The 23032-nt window shown below is 41.6% G+C and overlaps 3 protein-coding genes and 2 long non-coding RNA genes across 8 annotated transcripts in view; 3 read left to right on the forward strand and 2 right to left on the reverse strand.

Annotated features, from left to right (window-relative positions):
• On the forward strand, nucleotides 1-7418 carry LOC130514349 (GTPase IMAP family member 7-like). Its single transcript, XM_057013877.1, has 2 exons — nucleotides 1-219; nucleotides 770-7418. The coding sequence occupies exons 1-2, from the start codon at nucleotides 186-188 to the stop codon at nucleotides 1753-1755; spliced, it is 1020 nt and encodes a 339-aa protein (XP_056869857.1). The 5' UTR covers nucleotides 1-185; the 3' UTR covers nucleotides 1756-7418.
• Nucleotides 1887-4742, reverse strand: kdelr3 (KDEL endoplasmic reticulum protein retention receptor 3). Its single transcript, XM_057013881.1, has 5 exons — nucleotides 4511-4742; nucleotides 4078-4178; nucleotides 3221-3379; nucleotides 2862-3114; nucleotides 1887-2744 (listed from the first exon to the last, which is right to left on the reverse strand). The coding sequence occupies exons 1-5, from the start codon at nucleotides 4599-4601 to the stop codon at nucleotides 2701-2703; spliced, it is 648 nt and encodes a 215-aa protein (XP_056869861.1). The 5' UTR covers nucleotides 4602-4742; the 3' UTR covers nucleotides 1887-2700.
• LOC130514339 (ATP-sensitive inward rectifier potassium channel 12-like) lies at nucleotides 3262-15734 on the forward strand. Of its 3 annotated transcripts, none has more exons than XM_057013865.1 (4): nucleotides 3262-3398; nucleotides 7942-8205; nucleotides 11069-11194; nucleotides 12283-15734. In XM_057013865.1, the coding sequence occupies exons 3-4, from the start codon at nucleotides 11160-11162 to the stop codon at nucleotides 13907-13909; spliced, it is 1662 nt and encodes a 553-aa protein (XP_056869845.1). In that variant the 5' UTR covers nucleotides 3262-3398; nucleotides 7942-8205; nucleotides 11069-11159; the 3' UTR covers nucleotides 13910-15734. The 3 variants fall into 3 exon arrangements, with proteins under 3 accessions (XP_056869845.1, XP_056869844.1, XP_056869846.1); XM_057013864.1 differs by lacking the exon at nucleotides 3262-3398 and adding an exon at nucleotides 3547-3654; XM_057013866.1 differs by lacking the exon at nucleotides 3262-3398 and adding an exon at nucleotides 6625-6756.
• Nucleotides 13319-23032, reverse strand: part of LOC130514365 (uncharacterized) — a 12266-nt gene continuing 2552 nt past the window's right edge. The window contains exons 2-4 of one of the 2 annotated variants that reach the window (XR_008946985.1): nucleotides 16639-16770; nucleotides 13526-13662; nucleotides 13319-13449 (exon numbers count right to left, since the gene is read on the reverse strand). This is a non-coding gene — a long non-coding RNA (uncharacterized LOC130514365). Of the gene's footprint in view, nucleotides 13450-13525; nucleotides 13663-16638; nucleotides 18141-23032 lie in introns of those variants that run through there. The other variant, XR_008946984.1, reaches the window with a different exon arrangement.
• Nucleotides 18068-21291, forward strand: LOC130514366 (uncharacterized). The gene is made up of 3 exons (XR_008946986.1): nucleotides 18068-18469; nucleotides 19060-19194; nucleotides 20626-21291. It is a non-coding gene; the product is annotated as an uncharacterized LOC130514366 (long non-coding RNA).

Below are 23032 nucleotides of genomic sequence, written 5' to 3' on the forward strand. Positions count from 1 at the left end.
ACTTTTTGGCGTGGGGGATAACAGTTTTAACTTTTGAGCCGCCTGGTGGCGGTGTGGAGAACCTTGCTGATGCGACGTAGACGCTTGTCTGCAGTTTGCTCCTGGTTGCAAGAGGACATCTTGTATTTTTGGGCTGCAGAAAACACAGATGAAGCTGGTGACTTTATATAACCTAAATCTTAAGGATGGCGTCATCCCAAAATACTGCTGCTCACGAAGGTACGAGATTCCACACTGCTGTCAGTCAGGCAGAAACATGTTTGTCCTTGTAGTCGATTGTAATAGAACTATTTCACACACTGCGTTGAAATGTTTTGTTTGTTTCGTGATGTCTGCTCAGAAACTAGATATTTTATTTCTGGCAGAATTTTATATTGTCACAAGTCTAAAATAAATGATGGAATCACTGTAAAAATGGACGACATTAAGCATTTCCATGAGTAATGATTCTAACCTCTGTCATCTATGTAGTACAGTATAGTATTTTCATCATATTATAGTGGTATATTGTACATATTAAAGTATAAAGCCTGATTTGGGCCTCAGTGGAAATAATCCATCCAACAAACTCTCAGAGAGTTTCTTTTGATTTATGTAATTCTGGTGCTTCTGGTTCATTACACGTCAGACTTAACTGAGTCCATTAAAGTATAACAAACAATAAGGTGATGCACCAAAAAGGTCACAGAAGTGTGACTTTGTCCAAAGGGGTTTGCTTTGGTTCTGTGGGAGGCTGACACATGACTCATCTTAAATCTCGCCCCATCAGGGGCTGATCCTTTGAGGATTGTTCTGTTGGGGAAGACGGGAACAGGAAGGAGCTCCTCAGGCAACACCATCTTGGGCACAGCCACCTTCTTGGTCGGTGCATCGCCAAGCTCCGTCACCTCTCAGTGCCAGAGGGAGACCGGTATGGTGGGAGGCCGCGCCGTCTGCGTCATCGACACTCCGGGATTCTTCCACACAAAGCTGCCTCCTGAAGAGATCATGGCAGAGGTTGGACGTTGTGTCATCATGTCCTCCCCTGGACCACATGCTTTCCTTGTGACCTTGCAGCCTAGCAGGTTCACCCAGGAGGAGAAGGACACCTTAGAGGGGATCAAGGCCATGTTTGGCCCAGGAGCTGCACAGTTTTTCCTGGTGCTCTTCACTCAAGGAGACCATCTGCAAGGCAAAAGCATCGAGGACTTCCTGGCAGAGAGTCCAGGGCTCTCAGAGTTTGTCAACAGCTGCCACGGTGGCTACCAGCTCTTTGATAACTACGGGCAGGACAAATCAACAGAGCGCTTGCAAGTGGCCCAACTATTGAAGAAGATAGACAAGATGGTAGCTGACAACAAAGGTGACTACTACAGCAATGAGATGTTCAAGGAGGCTGAGAAGACCATCAAACAGGTCCAAGACAGGATTCTGGGAGAACATTTTACCATCCAGGATGAGAGGGAGGACAGAAAGGACCAGGGGACAAATGGAGAGACAAGAAAAACGAAGGAGGAGGAAGAAGAGGCCAGGAAAAGGGCAGAGAGGCTTTTCTGGTGCGAGCTGGCGTCTGCTCTGGGCAGAGGTGCTGCAGAAGGGGCGGGGCTTGTGGGGAAAGATAAAGGGAAGGCTGTGAAGAAAGTGAAGGTGATGGAGAAGGCGGCGGCCCTGGCAGCCTCGCCGCTGTCCATCCGCTCAGCTGCGAGAGTGGTGGAGGGGGCCGTGAGGGAAGGAAGCAAGGTGCTGTACAAACACAGGAAAACTTTACTTCACTGACGGAACAAAATCACCGGGACTGAGACGAGTCTCCTCAACATCGGCACATATGACCCTTATGTGTGTTCACCAGAACGTCAACATCTTTGTGTGTCCTGAACCACGTGGAAACAAACTTCAAACCACCCTCATTGATTTGATTCACAAGTTATAATAAATGTCACATCAGAAAAGAAATGTACAATGATTGGCATACAGACAATTAGCCCTGGAATTGAACAGAAAAAGACCCCCAATACAGGCAGAGATACAGCACTGCTGCTGATATCTGCATGATCTTTGGCTTCATTTAAGAGATGACACAAAATTTAGCCCTTTTTTCCCTACTTTGAAAAATACAGTACATAAAAAGACACAAACATTACACCCCCTCCCCCCAAAAAAACAAAGTCATCATTTGACAGGATAAAACCATCCCCTGAGGGAGGGGACAACCCTCCCTCAGGGGATGGCTGAATAAATAGCAGAGCGAGATGCAAATTCAGGAGTAAATGCAAAAGCTGTGGCAGTTGTCATCCATGACAATCATGGACCTTGGACGTGTGTAATTTTGAGAAAAGCAGACGAGCAAATGAGAAAACAAGCTGAGAATCTACCTGACTGCTGTAAAAGCTGCTGCCAACCATATTACGGATTTGACAATCTAATGTTACCAGACTCTCTCCTCCTAAAGGGGAATTAAGACAAGTGTGCGGTCCTTATTGTTACAGGTACCCTACCTTCATCACAGACGCCCTCCCACTCATGCACTTGCACCTTATTAAAAAAAAACAGTCGCACAGGAAAAATCATTCAATCACATTCACACATCAGGTGCCAATTCTGCACTTTGTTTTGGTCTCCAGGATGATGTCCGACCATTAGTCCCATTGCCAAGTGTACGGACGCACGGACGATGATTTGAGCTGTGGACGGCTCCCGTAAGGGGGCCCGGAGCGACCCCATTTAGACGGGCATTGGCAGACTCATCTTCCCTCTTCCTCGAAGTACTGCGGAGAGAGTGAGGAGAAAGTTCATTTCCACCCTAGAGGAATGAAATCTCCCGCTCCAGCTCTAGTGGCAGCGGATGGCGGTCTCAGAAGCCCCTGGCGTGAGTCTGGACCTACCTCTTGTGATGTAAAGATAGAAGAAATCGCAGTAAAAGATCGTCTGCACCACTCCAGACACGACGGCGATCTGGTCGAAGAAGCCTTCTGTGTGATAGCGCCACACCCAGTTTGCGATGTAGAGGGCGCGGTAAAGCCCAAGGAAGAAGAGGTAGTGGGTAGTGATGGACTCGGCCTCGCCCGTTTTGGTGATCATGAAGAGCTGAGGCATTATGGCCACCGACTCCAGGAAGATGGAGAAGGTCCACAAGATCTGGGTGGAGCCATCAGGAAGGAGAGTTAAACACTGGCAACACAGCTCATCAAACAAAGACTTAAGGAGCGTAAAGACTGACGACTCCGTCCCATCGTGTCTTTACCTCCAGCGGAGTGAAAGCATAGTTTTCCAGGAAGGAAAGCCCGACGACCGGCACCAGCAGGAACTCCACTCGGAACGTGTCATTTGCTGAATCGAATGTGTTCTTGAAGCGAATGTAGATCAGGTAGACGGTGGCGTAAGACAGAGCCAGGAAGACCACCTACAAACAGAGCCGGACGGTAAACACACACACACATTGGGTAGGACATTTCAGTCATGGGACAGCACAGCTTTGCCCACATTTATGGTTCTACCTGCTCCAGATTCCAGTCAGACATCTGCGGTACAGTTCTTAGCAGGGAGATGGCAAATCAAATGGATTTATGGTCGGGAGCGACCATAAGCACAGGACATTTTTCAAAAAAAGGTCATCGCAATCACAGCAAATCTCCTCGCCTTGCAAAAACCGCGCCGGATTTTCCACGCAGAGACACAGTAAGACCTTTTTGCTTAATTTTACTCGTCCCTTCAAAGCTTGCCCCTTACCCCAAATTACTTGGATGTGTTACAGTGGATTTGTTACCCCCCCTGGCCGTGGCTGTTGTTTAAGGTCATACAAGGGTGCAGCTGCGATGGTTGTTCTGTCTCCTAAAATGTCCTTGTTTCAGGATTCCCCCCCTTCCCTTGGTAATGAATTTTGTTATTAATTTCCCGTAATATCTAATAGTCCTGTTGTGCCACAATCGGTTGTCTAAGAATTCATGTGATGCATAATTAACCTTGTTTAATTAAGGAGTGTGCAAACTGTGTTAATTATAATCTGGGGATAAAAAAAAAGCATGGATCGCGATTGATTCCATCACGATATTCCTCCCCAGTGTAGCCCAAATGTGTCCCAGTGATGGTCTTGAGCCTCACCTTCATGACTGTGTTGTACGTCGAGATGAAGACCGTGAACAAGTCAAGATACCTGGTAGTGAAGACAAGTGCCAGCAGCACTTGGGACTTCCCAGAGATGCCTAAGACAAATAAAGAAGCATAAAATGGGATTTCTCATGCGGAGGCCAAAAGAGTCCCAAATACAAAGTTAGGATCAGCACACTGTAATGTTTTAAGATGGCTGTGCTGCAGATTTTCTTTGATGTGTTAAAGGTGCAGCTCTGAATGCTCTGCTAACATTGCCACGTCGCTGACGCACGTCAAACTGCAAAAAGCATCTGCAGCCGAGAACTTTGTTATTCGCACACTTTGTTACACAGGAAAAAGATTATTGCCACGTTTCGGCTCTGGGCTGGGACCAAACCAGTCAGAGAGTTAAAAAGCAAAGGCATTCATGTCACCATCAACGTACCAGCACAGGATTTGGACCACCATATCTTCATTAACAGGATAACGATCGCCACCAGATGTGACACGTCACCGGCGAGACGAAAGATGTTCATGATGTCTAAAGCTTCAGCAGCTGCAGGACAAAAGCAAGGAAGTTGTTGGAGGGTTGGAATGTGCAGGCTTTAATGAAGCCAGAGACGCAGAAACCCTCAGGAAGTTCCAAAAGACGCACAAAGTGGAAAACTGCAGAAGTGAAGCGAGGAGCGGAATGGTGAACTCCGGGAGAGGGCGAATGCTCGATGGCTCGTTATTTAGCCTCCTGTTCGTAAACACCCGTGACGAGTCCACTCACTAATTCTGCCGCGTCTGCACTCATTGATTTGATATGAAAGCTGTGTTGTCAAACGCGGTGAGGTGACGTGGCTGGCAGACGGCAGGAAGCGCTGCCGACCTAACCTTCCGGTGGCGGCCCTTCAAAATAAAACTCACACAAGTCTAATCCGAGTATTCCGTAAGCTAATAAAGATAATGTAAGTAAGATAATGTAAGTACATGATGTAATTTTAGATGTGTATTTAACCTAAATATATTTTCTAGCAGCTCAGTTTTCGTTGATTTTAACCGTCGCGTATTACTATTTTGAAAGATATGCGTTCGTTTTCCTCCTCTTTTTCCGGTCAGGAACGAAACTTTTAGAAGGAGAGTAGGAGACCAGCAACTCCTCGGCTGCTTCCTTCAGCTCCTACAGGATAAATCTCTCTGATGTCTGACGAAACTCATCTCAACTGTTTATAATCGTGATCTTATTCCTTTTCACCTTTCTCACTGCTCGAGAATGAGGGCAGGAACAGCTGCACCAAACCCACCTGTCAATCTTTCGTTCCATTCCCATCGACATACTTGAACTCCTCCACCTGAGGCAGCACAGCACATGTTTCCATTTGGATTCACACTGTTCTCGAGGTTTTCTGGGGTTGTGGTTTAAAGTAAACAATAATGTTGAAGCAGATGGGTGGATAAGCAACCAAATCAATAAATATTCCAGTACTGCTTTAAATTGGATGGGCACTAGTAGTCACACGAGAAGCTAATTTCTTTGACAACCAAAAAACAAACCACCGAAGCAAGTTCAGTGATGCATACAACATAAATATGCCTTTGAAATCCAGGTGCTTCTCTTTCTTTGCTTTTCCCATGGGTCTTCCCCACGTGCATAATTACCAGTCTAATTTCCTTTGATTAACATACATGACCCTTTTAAAAAATATAAGTTTACTCAGACACGATATGCCTCCTCAGCAACATATGAATCTTCTGAAAGAATCTTTTCAAACCTACATTGAGGGGTCACTGTTTCAAAATACTCTCCACCCTCTGCTTTCTCCCTTTTTTCACACCACCTACCTTTACATAGATCTGAATCACTCAGGAAACCTCAAACCACTTCTTCATTTGTCATATCACTCCCCTTGTCCCACCCTCTGCACCACCCCAGACCACAGAGCTCTACATTTAGCCATCACAAACACCCCCCTCACCTCTGCATCCCCCTCTCATGACTGACTAAATAGATAAATCACTAAAGCAGGAGACAGGGAACAAAATCTAAATCATTTTGAAAAGTCTTTATTGTTTTTCCTGCCGGTACTTTATTCCAGACCTCCTCCATGCAGAGCTGACGTGCTCTGATGAGCATGTGCTGAGCAAAAGGTTAAAGAAACTAATCCGCCACCCAGTCCTGATTAGAACCTATTTATAACACACTGTCCAGTCCTGTCCTCCCTGTGTCTGTCCGGTCATCGTCTCCTCTACTGATGGGCCATCTCATCGGTCTGTTTGTCTGTCTACCTGTTCACACACACCATGAGGGGGTCACCTCCAGCTGTCATCACTGACAAGACATAGACTGGTCATATACTCCTTGAATGAATCTGCACATGTGTTTTTGAAAAAGAAAAACAAGCCTTCATTAGGATATACGTATGATTACCTTCATTCTTTAAAAAAAGTCCCATTTTAAGTCTTTCTTTGGCTCATGTCAGGTGTTTTTATCCAATCAGTAAATATATAATAACTCAGTAAAACTGTATTTATCATGTCAGTGTGAACAGATTCCTTTCTGAAGTCTTTCAGAGCACACTTGGCACCACACGCAGTGTGGTGGCTCCATCCGCTCCTGCTCCTCCTCTGTCAGGTCGCACTCCCACGTTCCCACAGGAGGAGAGTTTGGGAAAAAAAAAATCCCTTCTTTGCTTCCACACATTTAAAGTAAGAAAGATGGATGGAGAGCAAAAGGTAGAGAGAGGGAGAGTGATGGGGGGGGTATATCAGAACTGTGAGAGAATGCAAGAGGGGAGCGTTTCTATAGAAACAGCTTTACCTCAACATAATGCTGGCTCTTGTGATGTCTAAAAAAAAAACAAATTAAAGACTGGATTTAATGAAGAATGTGTTTTTAGTATGTTATATTTATTAATAAATAGTTTATTTAGTGTTTAATTTATTGAATGTGTGTGGTTTATTATTTTTTGTGTACTGTTTTGTTATTTATTCATTCATTTATCTAATTTTAAATGCATTTTTAGTAAAGAGCCATATTCTGTGTAGTTTTGGTTTGGTTTTTACTAAATAATTGGATAACTGGAAGGTATTCTGAAGCAAAAGCTGATCTCAAAAAAGGGTGCAAATGATATCATTTATAATTTCAATCATATGAGATTTATGCTTTTCTCCTTGATATTAGAAGTACAGGAAGTATTTCAAGGAAACAAAAACTTGAAGTTAAATTACAGTTTTAAAAAGTATTGACACATGTAGTCAGTTAAATTAGGTCATGGTAAATATAATATGTGTTAAATGTCCAAAATCTTTTTCTTTTTAGTTGAATATTTAATGTCGTCTGTTGAAGGAATAAAAGCTTATTATGCATTCACAGTTGTTACTGGTGCAGTAAGATTTCTCTGACATTGCTGAAAACTGGATGGACCAGGACCTACACACACACACACACACACACGCACGCACGCACGCACGGACACACGCACGCACGCACGCACGCACGCACGCACGCACGCACACACACACACACACACACACACACACACACACACACACACACACACACACACACAGTGTTTGCAAGCACAAAGAGGGAAGTTTAAGTGAAGAAAGGAGGCCACATCTTGATCTTGTCCAGCAGGTAAAATGCAAACATATTTTTGTGTATTCTTCCTGAGTCAGTCAGGATGGGATGACTCAGTGCTTTTGCCTACTGTGTGTGGAACAGCAGGTATCTTGCATCACCTACACATGATATGGCTGCAGAAGAGTGGCAGCTCCCTGTTTGCACGTACCTTTTCATTTTCTTGTTGCATTGACTCTCACAGTTTTCTTTTACTTTTCCCTCCCTCCCTCCCTCTCACTCTCCCTCCCTCCCTGTTCAAACTGACCCAGCATTTTCACCCTGGGTTGTATGAGTGCGCACAGGTGATTATATTCAGTGACGGAGGCAGAGGAGGACATTACAGGATTAATGGAGACAAACCGCAGCGCAGCGGAAGGAAGATGAAGCGGAAAATAAAAGAAAAAAGAATGAGGCAGGGATCACGTGTGATTCTCAGGATCTGGGATGTTTGCCCAGGACAATAAGCAGCTGGATCTTTGTGGGTGAAGTGGATGCACACCAAGAGTTTGAGACCAAAAGTTGAAAATTCTAGGGTGAGTATATCATTTTCCGTCATTTGATTCCCAGTTATTCTTGAACATCACAATTTATGCTAAAGCTTTAAGCAGACAAACTTGGGTCTGATCAGTTATATTGTCCATCATGAACTGAGGTTCTCTTGGACAATCACATGCATCAGATCACAGCACAGCAGGAGATGATGTTATTGTCCATATGAGAAGGCTTTTACTACAATCTGTTGTAGTGAACTCCTCACTGTAGATGCTGTATAGTGTGAATGGAGATTTGTGCAAATGTCAGTTATAATATCTCGAATATAACCTCATAAACTACTACTGCTACTACTACTAATAATAATATAACAACAACAATAATAAATGGCAATATAGACTATATTAACTCTTTTGAATTGCAGCCAAAATAGAGGTTGGAGGCATTGGATGCGTAGCAGCATGGGAGTGCTGTTCTGCATTGACTGGAGGCCTGTTTGTGGGCTGGTTCGTGATGCACAGTGACCCCCCCTTGAAAGTCTACACTTACAAGAGGGGTCCACAAAGTGGATTCTGCCTGTGTGGGATGTCAGGATTTAAGCAACTTTTTCCCCTCTCGGGCAGATTAAGATGTGTTTTTGGTCTTAAGATTTACATATTCTTGGTTGTGGAAGGAAAAAATACATGTTATATTGTTTGCCTTTGACAGGAAGACAGATTTTACATTGGGTCTCAGCACTGATTATAACAGGAGCTTGAACCCTTCTCCTTCTTAATCCCCGACAACCCAAACTGATCCGCTTCTCAATGTCTCCCTTCTGCTTTTGGGATTAACTCTCAGAATTTTTTTTTCTTATTTCAGGGTAAAAGATTATGACCATTAATCTGTGATTTTTGAGATTAAGATGTGTTGGGAGCCATAATAAAAGAAAAGAAGTCTTACAATATTTATTATAGGTGTAAGGTCAAGTGTATTTATTACAGGTGTGTCAAATCTCGTCCAAATCCCCCGTCATATTATATTATATTATATTATATTATATTATATTATATTATATTATATTATATTATATTATATTATATTACATTACATTATAGATGTATGAGATATTGAGATATAGGTGAAATTTAAAGCTTTCTGAAATCAAGTCTTACATTTCCGAGTTGTTCCACCTCTCACATCTTCTTTAGAATCCATTTAAAATCAAAAGTAAATGCTAGCTTGCTGCCCTTAAAACCTTTCCCCTTTCTTCTCTCCTTCCAGCTATGAATCATGTTATAATTTCACTTAACACTGCACACTACCCCACGTCTGCAGCGCCCCCTTCACCAATCACCTCAAATGTCACAGCAGAGGTGTTCCTATGGAAACTGGCATTTCTGAAACTTTCAGCATCCTTTTCTATCCAATATGTGGTGACTCCCAGGTCACTCACACCTAATAGGGTCTTTTGGTCCCATCTATTTTGTCCAATCTACTCTGGATTCATTTGAATTTACCAATTTGGCCATTTTTGTGTCTGTCATTCTTTGAAAGACACATAATTACAAGTGTAAATGTTTGTTTGGGAGAACACTTGATTTATTATAAAGAGGTGGCAGTGTTGTTTGACTATAGAAAGAGACTGTTGGGGAAGAATTCCACAGCTGGTGGTTGAAGGTCACAGACATAAGAAATAAACCAGACAAAACAGAAACATATAAACTGACATTCATTCCATACACATTGATTTGCCTGTGTAAGGGCCCAGTGTGTGGTAGCAAACCTGAAAGAAATGTTTAACCATGCAGATCTCAGAGCAGACCATAACTTCATATAGTGCATATTACAGAGAGGTCAGTCTGGATTTTCTTTTTTTTGCCTTTCTTTTAGTTTAATTTGAGTAGAGTTTGAGTTGTGTACGTGTAATTAGTGACTTTTAGAAGGGTGGTCACTAATGCAGCAACAATGAAAGTTCTGTTATGTTTTACAGTACATATGAATGTTCAACAACTTTATTAGATCAAATACATCAAATGAATATTCAAATAAATCAGATCAAATACCGGTAAATAAATTCAATTATTTATTTATCTATTTTACTTAAACCTGTTATTTAACCTGTAGGGGAAACCTGCAAGAGGCTGGGTGACATTAGCTGCTGAGTGTTGTGGTCTCAATCATAGGACGCATTCATGATTTTACCCTTGTTAAAACTGTGTGTTCATATAATTGCATAAACACTTTAATGTTAAATTGTGCTTCAAAGAGGTGCACTAAAAACACTCACACAAAGACAAATTTCTTCCTGTAGAGCTGTCACACAGGTGCTATCTTTCAAAAAGACAGCAAAATTATTTTATAACAGGATTTCCCTCCATCTTGTAAACCATGGATCATTGGAACTTTCATAATTTCGCTCATTAACCTCTAGCGGTAGAGTTGGGAACTGCATAATATGGAAGTCAGGCTTCGAGCGTTTTTTTAAATTTTGTTTTTGTTCAGTTTCCTGTTTCCACAGTTTCCCTGTCTAAAACTATGTGTTATAACCAAAGACCTGAACTGGTACTTTAGGGTCAGTGCCCATTCTACAAGTAGCATTAAGCAATTATTTTACTTGCTGAAGTTTACTGTCACATTCCTTTCGTGACTCTACAAAAATGCTCTGCATCAGCATCAGATTGCAGAATTGTTATGTTCAAACAACTACTTGTTATTATTTTATGTGTAGTGACGCAGTATGATGATATCGTTTACCATGATGCACTTGATAATCTGTCATGGACATGAATTGTAGTCTCCTGCCTGGTTATTGACAAAAACAAAAACAAGGCCATGACTTCATGTTATTGCAGGATTGATGCTGATGGGCATGTGTGGGCATGATCACACTCACACACAAAATTCTGTCACACTTTCCTGCAGGAGTCGTGTTCAGTGGTCTGTCAACTCCATGGTGGAGATCTGGTGACCTGGAACAGGACAGAGTCCATGCCGTCCTTCAGGCCCTGTTTCAATGATCACTGGTGCCATGGGAAGCCGCTCCAACAGGTGGGGTGTGACCCAACTCCCTTTCTGTTATTCTGCCATTTTCATTTTACACTATAAACTTGCTTTACACAGTGTCATGATGAAAATCTGACCTTATGAACTAGATTTCTTTCTAAGGTCTATCCAGGAGACTTAGCACAGTGAGCTCAAAGGGTTTGTTATTTTGATGAGCTAGTCAAGGTGAGTCAGACTCGGCTCAGGGTTATTTAGAGCAGGTAGATCTTCCACTGTCCTCATCAAGGGTCCTCATTGCTATAGAAGGACTATGACAACACTAAATGTTGTACCTGTGGACATAATTCACTATACAAGAGAAGTTAACATCACAAATTTATGTCCTTGTTTTGTTCTTTTTTTTAAAAATTCACTTCTTCAGAAACATACTTAAAATATTCCCAGTAATAATAAACCCAATCATCTTATTAATGAGTGATCAATATATAGATTAACAATTATTACTGTGTGAAAAGAAATGCTATGTTATCAGCAAGATATGTGTTAGGACATTTTAAAATGGATTGTCTGTGTCTCATATAATCCATTAAGCTCTGATGACAGCAATCCCTCTCACATTCTTAAACAGAGCTCACCTTCCAGGCTGATAATCGGTCATGGAAAGGGGAAAGACTGGCTCATAAGTAGACATATCAAGTTTGGCATGTTCCATAGTATAGATTTGAATGCCCTTGACTGTCTTTGTGTCTTAACTGACAATTTCCTGTTTTGCTTTGTTGAACTCGATCCCGCTCACCTCCCTTGTGTTCCTCGTGCGTCAGCTTTTAGCTTCCTCTCAGTGGAAAGTACATTAGGATCAAATTGATTACTCATTCTGTAAGCTGTGTCAAATTTGTGCTACTGATCTACATTGTTGCATTCCAAACTATAAGACGGGAGCTTTATGATTAGTTGTTCCAATAAAGTTAGATAAAGACTCATATTAATCATTTAAATAAGTGATGCTAGTAATACTGAGAAAAACAACTTTGACCTCAAATATGTGGAAGGAACCATTATTGTCATTTGATTATAACTGTGTCACTCTAAACTGCCTTACATTTGACCTTTTGTATCCTCCTTTGACTGGACAGGTACAGCATTGTGTCAGACATTATACCAGAGGACGAACAGCAGAAGATCACTAGCTTAAAGCTCCAGAACGGCCACAGCTCCCCTACCGGCCAACCGCACTCTGCGTCGCAAACCGAGACAGAAGACCAGAGGAGGAGCTTGAGGGCCTCGGCCGCTGTGCCCAGCCCCCAGCGACAGGAAGGAATGACCAACTACAATGGCAAGATTCTGACAAGGGGCTCCAACCAAGCACGGAGCCGGTTTGTGAAGAAAAATGGTCAATGTAATGTTGTTTTTACAAACATGGAGGAGAAGAGCCAACGCTACCTAGCCGATATCTTCACCACCTGCGTCGACATCCACTGGAGATACCTGCTGCTGATATTCTGCACCAGCTTTTTGGTTTCATGGCTTTTCTTCGGCATCATATTTTACTGCGTCTCCTTGACCCATGGGGACTTTGACGAGCCCTCTGTGGGGAGGGGTGGTCTGTTGCCAGTGGGAGGACTTCATGGACCCTCTTCTACACGCACACCTGGAGGGCAGACACAAAGGATGCCCTGTATACTTCACGTCCAGGGCTTTGTTGGGGCACTGTTGTTCTCCATGGAAACCCAGACCACCATCGGTTATGGGTGGCGCTGTGTTACTGAAGAGTGCCCCGTTGCTGTGATAACAGTGGTTATCCAGTCTATCGTGGGCTGCATCATTGACTCCTTCATGATTGGCACCATCATGGCTAAGATGGCACGGCCAAAGAAGAGGAACCACACCCTTATGTTCTCCAAAAACGCCGTCATTGCCCTCCGTGATGGCAAGCTGTGCCTCATGTGGAGAGTGGGAAACCTGCGGAGGAGCCACATCGTGGAGGCTCACGTTCGCGCCCAACTCATACGCTCTTACGTCACAGCTGAGGGCGAGTTCATTCCGTTAGAACAAATGGACCTCAATGTGGGTTACGATGAAGGCACAGACAGACTGTTCCTGGTGTCCCCACTGGTGATTGTCCATGAGATAGACCAAGACAGTCCCTTGTATGCTATAAGCCGAGCTGATCTGGAGACAGACAACTTTGAGATTGTTGTGATCTTAGAGGGGATGGTGGAGGCCACAGCCATGACCACCCAGTTCCGCAGCTCCTACCTGGCCAGAGAGGTTCTCTGGGGTCACAGGTTTGAGTCGGTGATCTATGAGGACCGTAACAGTTACAAGGTAGACTACGCACGCTTCCATAAGACCTACGAGGTGCCCACAACACCTCACCTCAGCGCCAAGGAGCTTGATGAAGCTGGCAGCAGGGCCTCCTCTGCCGCCTCTCCCGCATTTCTGTGCAGAACCACGGAGGACTTGATTCCCAAGACACTGAGCACCTTCTGCTATGAGAACGAGGTAGCGCTGAGCTGTGGAGAGGAAGAAGATGACATCTTTGACTCCTCCCTGACTGTAGGGAAGGAGAAAACAAAGGACAAGACCACTTCGATCTCTACGGATTTCCAGAATGTGTTTCAGGACAATGCAGATGTGACACCTGGCAGCCACAATGTCATGTACGTCCTAGACATGGACAATAATCAGATGGAGCTTGACATGCTACACACAGCCATCCCTCTAGATCCACTGACCTATAAAACTGAGCAGGAACACTGATGAGCACCAGCACAGCGCTCAGTTAGAGGTTCTAAACTCATCATTGCCTTGCTGATATCGCTTTGTGTTTGCATTTGTTTGTGAGTCAAAAGATCTCCAAGGTGAGACAGAACTGTAAATCAGTCTGAGTCTGCCGAGGACAAAGTGCACGTGGCAACTTATTGACTGATCTTTGTACTACTTTTCAGTTTCTAATCAGAGATTAGCAGAATTCTTGCACAAATCATGTTCTCCTTGAAGGACGTCCCACCCAGAACTGCTGGTTTTCTGGTATTACTTGGATCTTTCCTTCAGACTGTCATTAAGAACAAACATTTGAATCCCTTGTTTGTTCTGTTTTTTTAAAAAAAAAAAAAAAGAATCATCAAAAGACAATAATTTGAAAAGATGCTGTCATTGACTTGTGCTGTTAAAGCGGTTGAACGGTGTAAATGTATTCTGTCAACATGAACACGTGTGTGCATCTGTAGGGATTTGTTCAACAGGGAATCCTCTTCACTCTGGGAGAAGCGTGGAAGAGGATGTACCACTGTATGGAAACACAGGACTAGACTGCAGTGCAGACTCCTTAAAGGGAAGTCTTCCAGTATTTCAGGGGAATCTCTTTCGATGGGTTCTTGAGGAAACCATGAGAAAATGTAAAGAGGGCTCGGGATAAATGCCGGAATACCTCTATTGATTGTTACAAAAGATTTTTCTGAGGATCATTGAACCCTTTAGAGTTCTTGTTACCACTGCTATGTTAAAGAATTTATAGTGTAAAGAAATGCTAATATTTCTTTTTTTTTTTTAGAGTAATAGGAGCACTGATGAAGCAGCACTGGTGAAGTCACTTCTTGTGTCCAGAGGTCAGGTTTCATATCAGCTACACTATTAGCCCACTATAGAATAGCGTTCTCTGGGCAGCATTTAAAGTCAGCTGTTAAACAGGGGTGAAGCCACCTACGTTCCCCACCTTGTGCATGTCTGCCCTTCCATGCTAACAGAGGGCGAAATATCAAACACACTTGTGCATCTGTGGGAAAATGTTTGCTGATCCTGTGTCATAGTAACCCTTAATATTTAATGAATATCTATCATTTAAACTGGCACAAAGCTTTTGCTGATATTTATCACCAGTGTGTTGTGGATAATGCTTTTTCATTGCTTTGATTTAAAACCGAATATACTAAAATCTCCTATTTTAAAAAAAAAATCTTATTCTAGTATTACAAATAGTCAACCTATAGACCTTTGTTGATTCTGTGGTTCAAAACCCCTTCTTTTATTTTTTCCGAAACAACGCTTCGAAGTGGCTTTAAATGATTTTTGAAGGTCGTGTTTGCCAAAGGTGCAGACAGTCAGACACCTCTGAGTCACAATTTGGATATTGGGATTCACTTTAAGTGTCCTGTGATGTGTTGAGAAGCTGCTATAGGAGATAAAGGTGTGGGGGCTGTGCAATAAGCCACTGGTTACGGCTGTATATAGTGAAACGACTTGACCAGTAACAGTGACTGCTGGGTAGAGAACACTGGGAGTCCCAGAGATATTCTGATTATTTTTGTAATGGAATCGTAAACATACACATATATACAGTAATATATATATATATATATATATATATATATATATATATATATATAACTAGAATGATTATTACCAGTCACCTTCCACTGGTAATTATTGCACCACAAGTTTCATTTTGTTTGAACTTTCATTCTATTTGCTGTGTATAATTGCTTCAGCACCCTGTTGTTTAATATAACTGTATGACGGAGAGAGAGGTGGAAGAAATTAAGCATATACACTGCCTGGCAAAAGAATAAAACTTTATAAAACCATATGATAATTTGTTTGATAATTCTTTTCAATCTAATATACAGTATTATGCAATTATATGAATTTCATAAAGTATTTCTTATTTAATATTTTATTTTATGCTTTTGTTTTAAAATTCTCCTAAAAATATTTCAACTTCATGACCTGTTTGGATGTGTTTTACAGCTATTCAGACCTACACAACAGAGAAGAGAAATATGTAGTGAAATTATTTTGAGTGGTCCACAGCATGTGGAGAGGAGACTGTAGCAGACAATAGATGTCTAAAAAGTTAGCCGTCTCACTTAATTCCTCTCTGCAAATCGAATCCACAACTGACTGATTTCTCCCCTTTCCCTCTAAAATGTAATCCCCATATCTTTGCCAATAAAGAAATCCATTTTCTCTGCTCAAAATCAATGAGCGGTTGCATGAATATGACATGTTTTTGATGTCGTCCACTCAGACCATCAGCAAAAGATATGTCATTGCGTGCATGCGTGCCGAATCAGAGGACTGAAGCATTCGTCGTGGAAAAAGATAAATGTCACTGGCAATTATAAATCCAAACTGTCATGACATGCAAAGCTAATTCAAAACTAATCACAAGTGGTCTTAGATGATGCTTAATTACAATAGAATTTCTGCATTTTCAACGACTATTCATATTATTCCATTACTATTCCATTATATTATTAGTAAAGCTAAACCTAAATATGGTTTTCAAATAGTCTTAAACTTTTGCCTGGCAGTGTATTACAGACATTAATTTAAATGTCATTCTTTCCAGCACTTGGCTTTCTGCTTTGTATACATCTGATGATTTTGTGCTTGGAGATTTAAAATGCAGTGCTTTTGGTGTTTTGCTGCAACTTTTGATGTAGCAAATAAATGTTCTTATTATTAAAACTGTTTCTAAAGTCTGAAACCTGGTAAAATTGGACACAAATCCAAGGCATCCTCTCTTTTTCTGGGAGTTCCAAGGTATCTGCAGCTGCGGCGGCTTCTATACCGGCGCGCTCCCTCTAGTGGTCAACTCTGGAAGCAGCAGGGGAGTTGTTCTGAGAGGCAGAGATAGATAGTTGTTGGTAGGGAATACATACAGAAACATATTTTTATTCGTTTTGTTAATTTGTATGTTTATTTGTTATTTAATACAGTTTTAGCCTGGTATTATGAAGAAGAAAGTAGAAAGTTTGACCGAGATTCATTGCACTAGGTGAGATGGCCCATGGTGTTGATTTTATGATGGCCTCATTAGACATGACTGACCAAAGATGATCTTCCATCCATCCCTAGCCTCAGAATGATAGGAATATAAACTCAACTGCAAGAAAGAGAATAAAAGTCACAATCATTCATATAAAGACATGATCAGGAATGTTAGCACAGAAGAATGTTTAAGGGGTTATAAAAGGTTCCATTACAGGTAGAAAAAGTGATGTCAAACATATTATCACATGATCATTACTGCAGGTTTTTTTTTTTACTTTCCTGTTTTAAACTACAGTAGTTGACCTAATTGATAACGATCACAAAACCAAAAACCCCAAAGCAAAAAACAAAAACAAAAAATAACTTCAGTTGTGTATGTCTATCTGACTCCAACACGAGCACATTTTAGCTACAGAAAAAAGGGATAAACTCAATATTTCAGAGAAATTATATTTTATATTTTACCCTAATGGAAGCAGAAGAATCTTGAGCATGACTCAACACATTTATACAGAAATTCCATGTGGTGATTGTAAATATGGGACTAAAGATGACAGAATTTGCTACCACATACCACCAAAAAGAGAAACCTGGTGCTCAAACATGGTGCTCTCATAAACTGTGAAAAACCGCTCTGTTTTTGGTTTTCTGATGATTTTCTGAAACAAGTGGGGTTATTTTTTTGCCACAGTTGGAGGGGTGTGAATCCAAAACATGTGGAGATTTCCACAAACAGAACAGGCATGAAAAATCATACACTGCTAAAAGAACTGGCTGAAGTTTAAAAGAAATAATCCCCTGGTGCAGAAATCTGAGGGACAAACAAATCAGAAAGAAAAAATGGCAAATTGGAAATAGCACTTGCCTTAAATCCCCCCAAGGAATCATGCAGAAGTGGAACATTTTATTTGTGACATGCCAACGGGCCATTGCTCCACAATGTCTGCCCTTTTTTACTCTTTCCACGTCCCCATAATGGAATAAAATCCTCCTGTGTTATACTAATGAGGGGCTTCCTCCTCTCTGGCTTCTGTCAGTTGGATGCTATTCCCACGTACAAGAAGTCTGCAGTAACCACGGCCCCATCCGTCAGACCTCTGAACCTCAGGAGTTATTCCTTCCAGCGGAGGAGGAGTTGAAAAAAATTGACAAGAGGAGGAAGCGGCGAGTTGTTCAGTAACCGTGAGCCTCGAGGGCCACCAGCTTTTCATTAAGCCCGTGAGAGAATGGTATTATCAGCGGGAATGGCTGAATAGGAGAAGTCATACTGGGCCACACTTGTTATTAGGCTGATTTTTTAAGGGGGGGCTGCTACTGACGCCAATTGTTCTTTGTCTCTGAAGTGAGTGACCAAGGCTCAACACTGAACCTTTGTGTGGGACATTAAATGCATGTTTGCATGCTAATTTTGGGATGCGTGTGTCCGTCATCTCCTCTACATTCTTCCATTTTCTCCTGGGATTTACTCTCCTTTTTCAAACCCTCTTCCGCTCTCATTTCTTCCAGTTCCTTCCCCAAGGCGTTCATAGCCTGCTGATCTTTGTGGTAATGCCATGACCTCGTTTCTTGAAGGGGTTTTGATTTGGTCCTTATTTCTTTATCTGTGGTTATGGATCTATTAGATTATTAATCATGTGCTGCTGCTCCGGATTATTTTTGTTTTGATACCATTGATTTTGGGGCATATCCTCATATTTGCCTGATTTGAACCTCACTGTAGATCTCTCTGCCTATGGATTAGCCATGTACCGTTTCGGACCTAGAGACATTTTGGAGAAATTAACCCCATTTATGTCAGAGAAGATTTTTAAGATGGTTTTGAATATCATTAAATGTGTGATTTTAATTCAGACCAACCCATTTATTCTATTACAACCAATGACTTACAGTAAGAGTGTTATTAATTGTTTCATCTTATTTCCACTGTCAATCAGATATTGGCATACTGTTTTCAGAGACACGTTGGGTTGTTTGGAGAAACGCCCGAAATATCAAAGCGTACTGATGAAATTCGTTTTTGTTGTGATGCGCACATTGAAGCAGTGGCGCCCCTCTCTGCTTTTATTCATGTGACTATTAAGCTGAAAAAAGTGGAAAAGCACTAGGCCGCGCCTGATTGCTGGTTTCCCTTTCAGATCTCCCACCAGTCTGTACGCAGATGCTTGCAAATGTAACAAAACCAATGTGGTCTCAAAGATCAAAGGGGTCGGCTGAAATCACCAATGTCCCTTAATCCTAAAGGTCTAGAATCTCCCGACTTTCCCAAAAAGGTAGGACACAAAGCCAAACTGTAATTCCTACATAGGTTTGTAATTTGCTCTTTAAAACAGGTGCTTCAAGCAACAGGTGTGTTTTGCAGGGTTTTTTTTTTGATGATGAAATCTTTCTGCACTTTAATTCAGAATACATTTTACATAAAAACCAGATAAAGCCTTTTTTTACACTTTCTGAAATAAGGTGGTCCATGTGTGTGTGTGGGTGTGTATCTGTGCACGTGTGTGCGGGCGCACGTGCAGCTGCAGGCCCTGCGTTTGAACTCTTGCTCACATGGGCAGAGCAATGGAGGGCCGCAGGGTGTGGAGGCGATGGGAGAGGGGACCGATGCCCAACAAACTCACCATCTCCCTCTCCCCTTTCATCTCCCTCTCCCAGCATCAAACAACACACTCTTTCATTCGGGCATCTCTGCAGCCAGTGGCCCCCAGACCCTGCAGGTCCCCGCCCATTCACGCTGCTTAATTCAATGTTCTGAGAAAAACTCATGATTGGAAAGTGACTTCTTTTTTTTATCCTTGTCCTTTTCCATATCTTCCCCTCAGAGATGTTTCCTCTCCTCATGTTCTCCTTGTCTGTTTTTCTCTTCTTCTCATCAATATCCCTCAACCAAAGTCATAAAAATGCAACATCACAAGCGATCTGAAACGGACGGCCCGAGGCAGGAGTGTCAGACCCAGAAGGGCCTAAAACCTTAAACTAATATGTTAATATGACTAAATTAAATGTTACATGTAATCAACAACTTTGACTACCTTTAATTCTTTTCAGAATTAAAGTATTCATATGAAACTGTGTGTCTCTAGAGTGCCAACATGTTTGTGAGTAAAACAACTAAACATCTTTTATCAGAAATGGTATAGAACGAGCCACTGAAGTTTATGAATGGACGGGAATAGATCTGGATGGAGGGCACTTAATCATGTTTTGTCTGCTAAAAGGCTGTTGAATGATCTATTTAACATGAAGAACTACTATGATACGTCACATTAGAGGGCAGTTTGTAGTCACTAAAAAAATTACCCTAAAATAGAAATCATAATCTGTTGGAGTGTCATCCGTTGGCTGTTATTTCTTATATTTTGCACGCTAAGGGTAAATTTTATGCAATTTTATGTCACCCTGAATCACATTTTAATATATATGAAGAGAGAGATGTTCAAGAGGCCACTTTTATTTATTTAGTCAAAATGTCAGTCAAAATGTCAGTGGACTTTATTGAGTTTTAGGTCCATAAATTTCACCCTGAAAGACCATTGTTTTTAAAACTGTTTTTTCATCTTAAGCACAACCAGTTATTTATTTATTGTACTTTTATTTGTTTATATGGACATGCATTTTCATTCTTATAAGACTGACCTTCATGTTGATGTATCTTATTTATCTTATTATTTCTTTCTTTCTTATTTCTATTTCTTTCTTGACAGAGTTATGGGTAAAACCTCACAGAAAAGGCTTTAGAGCTGCGTTCACAGCAGCAAAAAGTGGAAAATGAAAATCGTTCAAATGTAACCTTTTCAGCGAGGCACATCTTTGCAGCGTGATGATATCCCGAAGAGCAACAAGCCAGACGGGCGGTAGAAACAAGTGAACAAAAGACAGCCTTGTTCTCGGCTGAATTCTTGAACATAATTTTCTGCATTTTCCTGCAAATGACTCAATCTCCATGTCCCTCGCCTCTCATTCCGCCCAATTATCATTTTAAAGCACGTATCCCTGCAGGCATGGCTTGTTTTGGAATTGATTTAAAATCATAGAATGTCTTTACAATGTACCAATGAATATAGTGATGGAAATATCACGAGGCAGATGACGTTTGGGTCTCTCTAGTTCACTCACACCTGTTGGTACTTTTATCTTTGTAAGAACTTTGACACGACATGACTTGTCATCTTATTTTAACCCCAACCATCACAACAACACCTAAACTAAAGTTACCAAGTCTTTTCAGGTCCTTAAAACCAAACAAACCATCAAAAAGCCACTTGATGTTGCAGGAACCAGCCTTGTTTGTTGTGTATTTGCTTGCCAAAACTAATCGTATAAAGTGCAGTGGAAAGGTTTTAAAAGATGGAGGAAAGAAGATCTTTTCACTTTTCTCATTTTATTATATGACAACCTCATGCTATAATAAAAGAATTCGATTTGGGGGTATCTGGCATCCCTCTCTCAGGGTCCATCAAATGGGTTGGTGACTGTCAGTGGACAAACATTTTCAGGTCTCTCAAGAGATGTTTGAATGGGTTTCAGTCAGAACTCTGGTCCACTCAGGGACCTTCACAGATTCTGTGTTGCTTGGCGACGGACCAGATTATTGTCTTTTTGGCACATCTCGCTAATCAAGATGCTTCAACCCGTATTTCTGCTTCCTCTGTTGCATTGTAACCTCGCCTCAGCTGTCACTGTCTCCAGTCAGTGTCTTCTTTCGTTTATTTTCCATCTTCACAGTGTAAATTCATTGGTTGGTCTCAGTAATATACGCATTTATAATTTAGTGAAAAAATCCAGATCCCATCCAGATCTTCTTATAACTACTGCTGCTGCTAATCCCTGTAGTATGACCACACCATGCGAAGGTTTCTGTGGAATAGTTGTCTGAAACATGTGGTATAAATGTGCTAAAGAGATGGCTGAAGTTTGAAGTATGACATGTTTTTTTTACCTTCATTTGGATGCGCAGAAGTGCTCTCAGAGTCTTACCAGTAAACTCAAACTGAGGTTCTTTTGGGAGAGCTTCCTCTAATATGAAAGGGAAATTAATGATTATATAGTGACCCTTAAGGCTGATATTATTGTGTGGCTATATGTGTTAAAATATTAGCAGCATCCTATAGAACTGCAGTTTGTGTTTTGACTTCGATGGTCTGTTGTATTGTTGGCCAGTATCTGTTCACTGGTCCCTTGGGGGCCCAGTCTTGATTTTGGGTCTGAACTGGTGCAGTTATCTGCCACATGACTTGTTGTGTTCGGATAGTAAAATACTATGGGCATCTTTCCATCAATAGCGCGATTGTTCTCAGCACATAATCCGCTCCTCTTCCTTTAGCTCTGTGGAAAATCAGGGTTTGATGTCCACATTTTTATTTCAGAAATCATCAGCATCGAAACAAATAAATCCTCCGGAGCAGAGGGAAAATGGGGGATTCTCAAAGTTGGTGTGATTAGTTCACCAGGCAACAACTTTTGTCAAGTGAGCTACATGATCAGATAATAAAGATATACAAGATACGAAAAGCATGTGGTGGTGCCAGAGGAGCGGTAGGGGATCTCCACAGCCATTCAAATGCATCGACAATCCATCCAAACAAGTCGTCTTTTAATAACCTGGAAAAAGCTTTTAGGTTAAATAGTGTGTTATAGTTTTACCAATGCTGAGTGAGTTGAGTCTGCACCAAGTCTGATACTAGCAACTAAATTCTCAGGCCCACCTGGGACCTTTTGCCCAGCTCCTCCCATCATCTCCAACAACATTACCTTTCCCCACACTCTCCACCTCAACCCCCATGTATCAATTTCCTTTAGATGTCCCCCGTCTTCCCCACATCCCCTTGACCCCTCACACAATTGGAGTAACTGGATTCTTTCCTTTGGCTGGTCACTGGAGGCCAGACAATAAGCTATTCATGAAGATACAGACCCACAGATACACACACACAAATACACACGTATGTGTGCCTGCAGTCGACGAGTACAGTAGTTCTTAAATGTTTAAAAAGATTTGTAAAGATTGTGTGTATCAAGGCTCTCCTGAGTTCCAAGAATTCCCACAAATATCATATTTCTGTGATATGCAGGGTAAACACAAAATCATGAAATTTGGTTTGGTAACAAATC

The sequence above is a fragment of the Takifugu flavidus genome, chromosome 18, assembly GCF_003711565.1.
Source record: "Takifugu flavidus isolate HTHZ2018 chromosome 18, ASM371156v2, whole genome shotgun sequence".
Taxonomy (NCBI): domain Eukaryota; kingdom Metazoa; phylum Chordata; class Actinopteri; order Tetraodontiformes; family Tetraodontidae; genus Takifugu; species Takifugu flavidus.

Coding starts and splice junctions, on each gene's coding strand:
- LOC130514339 (XM_057013865.1), top strand. CDS start 11,160: ATGATCACTGGTGCCATGGGAAGCCGCTCCAACAG. Junction 11,195..12,282: donor ATGGGAAGCCGCTCCAACAG/GTGGGGTGTGAC, acceptor TTGACTGGACAG/GTACAGCATTGTGTCAGACA.
- LOC130514349 (XM_057013877.1), top strand. CDS start 186: ATGGCGTCATCCCAAAATACTGCTGCTCACGAAG. Junction 220..769: donor AAATACTGCTGCTCACGAAG/GTACGAGATTCC, acceptor TCGCCCCATCAG/GGGCTGATCCTTTGAGGATT.
- kdelr3 (XM_057013881.1), bottom strand. CDS start 4,601: ATGAACATCTTTCGTCTCGCCGGTGACGTGTCACATCTGGTGGCGATC. Junction 3,380..4,077: donor CGTACAACACAGTCATGAAG/GTGAGGCTCAAG, acceptor CTCTGTTTGTAG/GTGGTCTTCCTGGCTCTGTC. Junction 3,115..3,220: donor ATGCTTTCACTCCGCTGGAG/GTAAAGACACGA, acceptor GGCTCCACCCAG/ATCTTGTGGACCTTCTCCAT.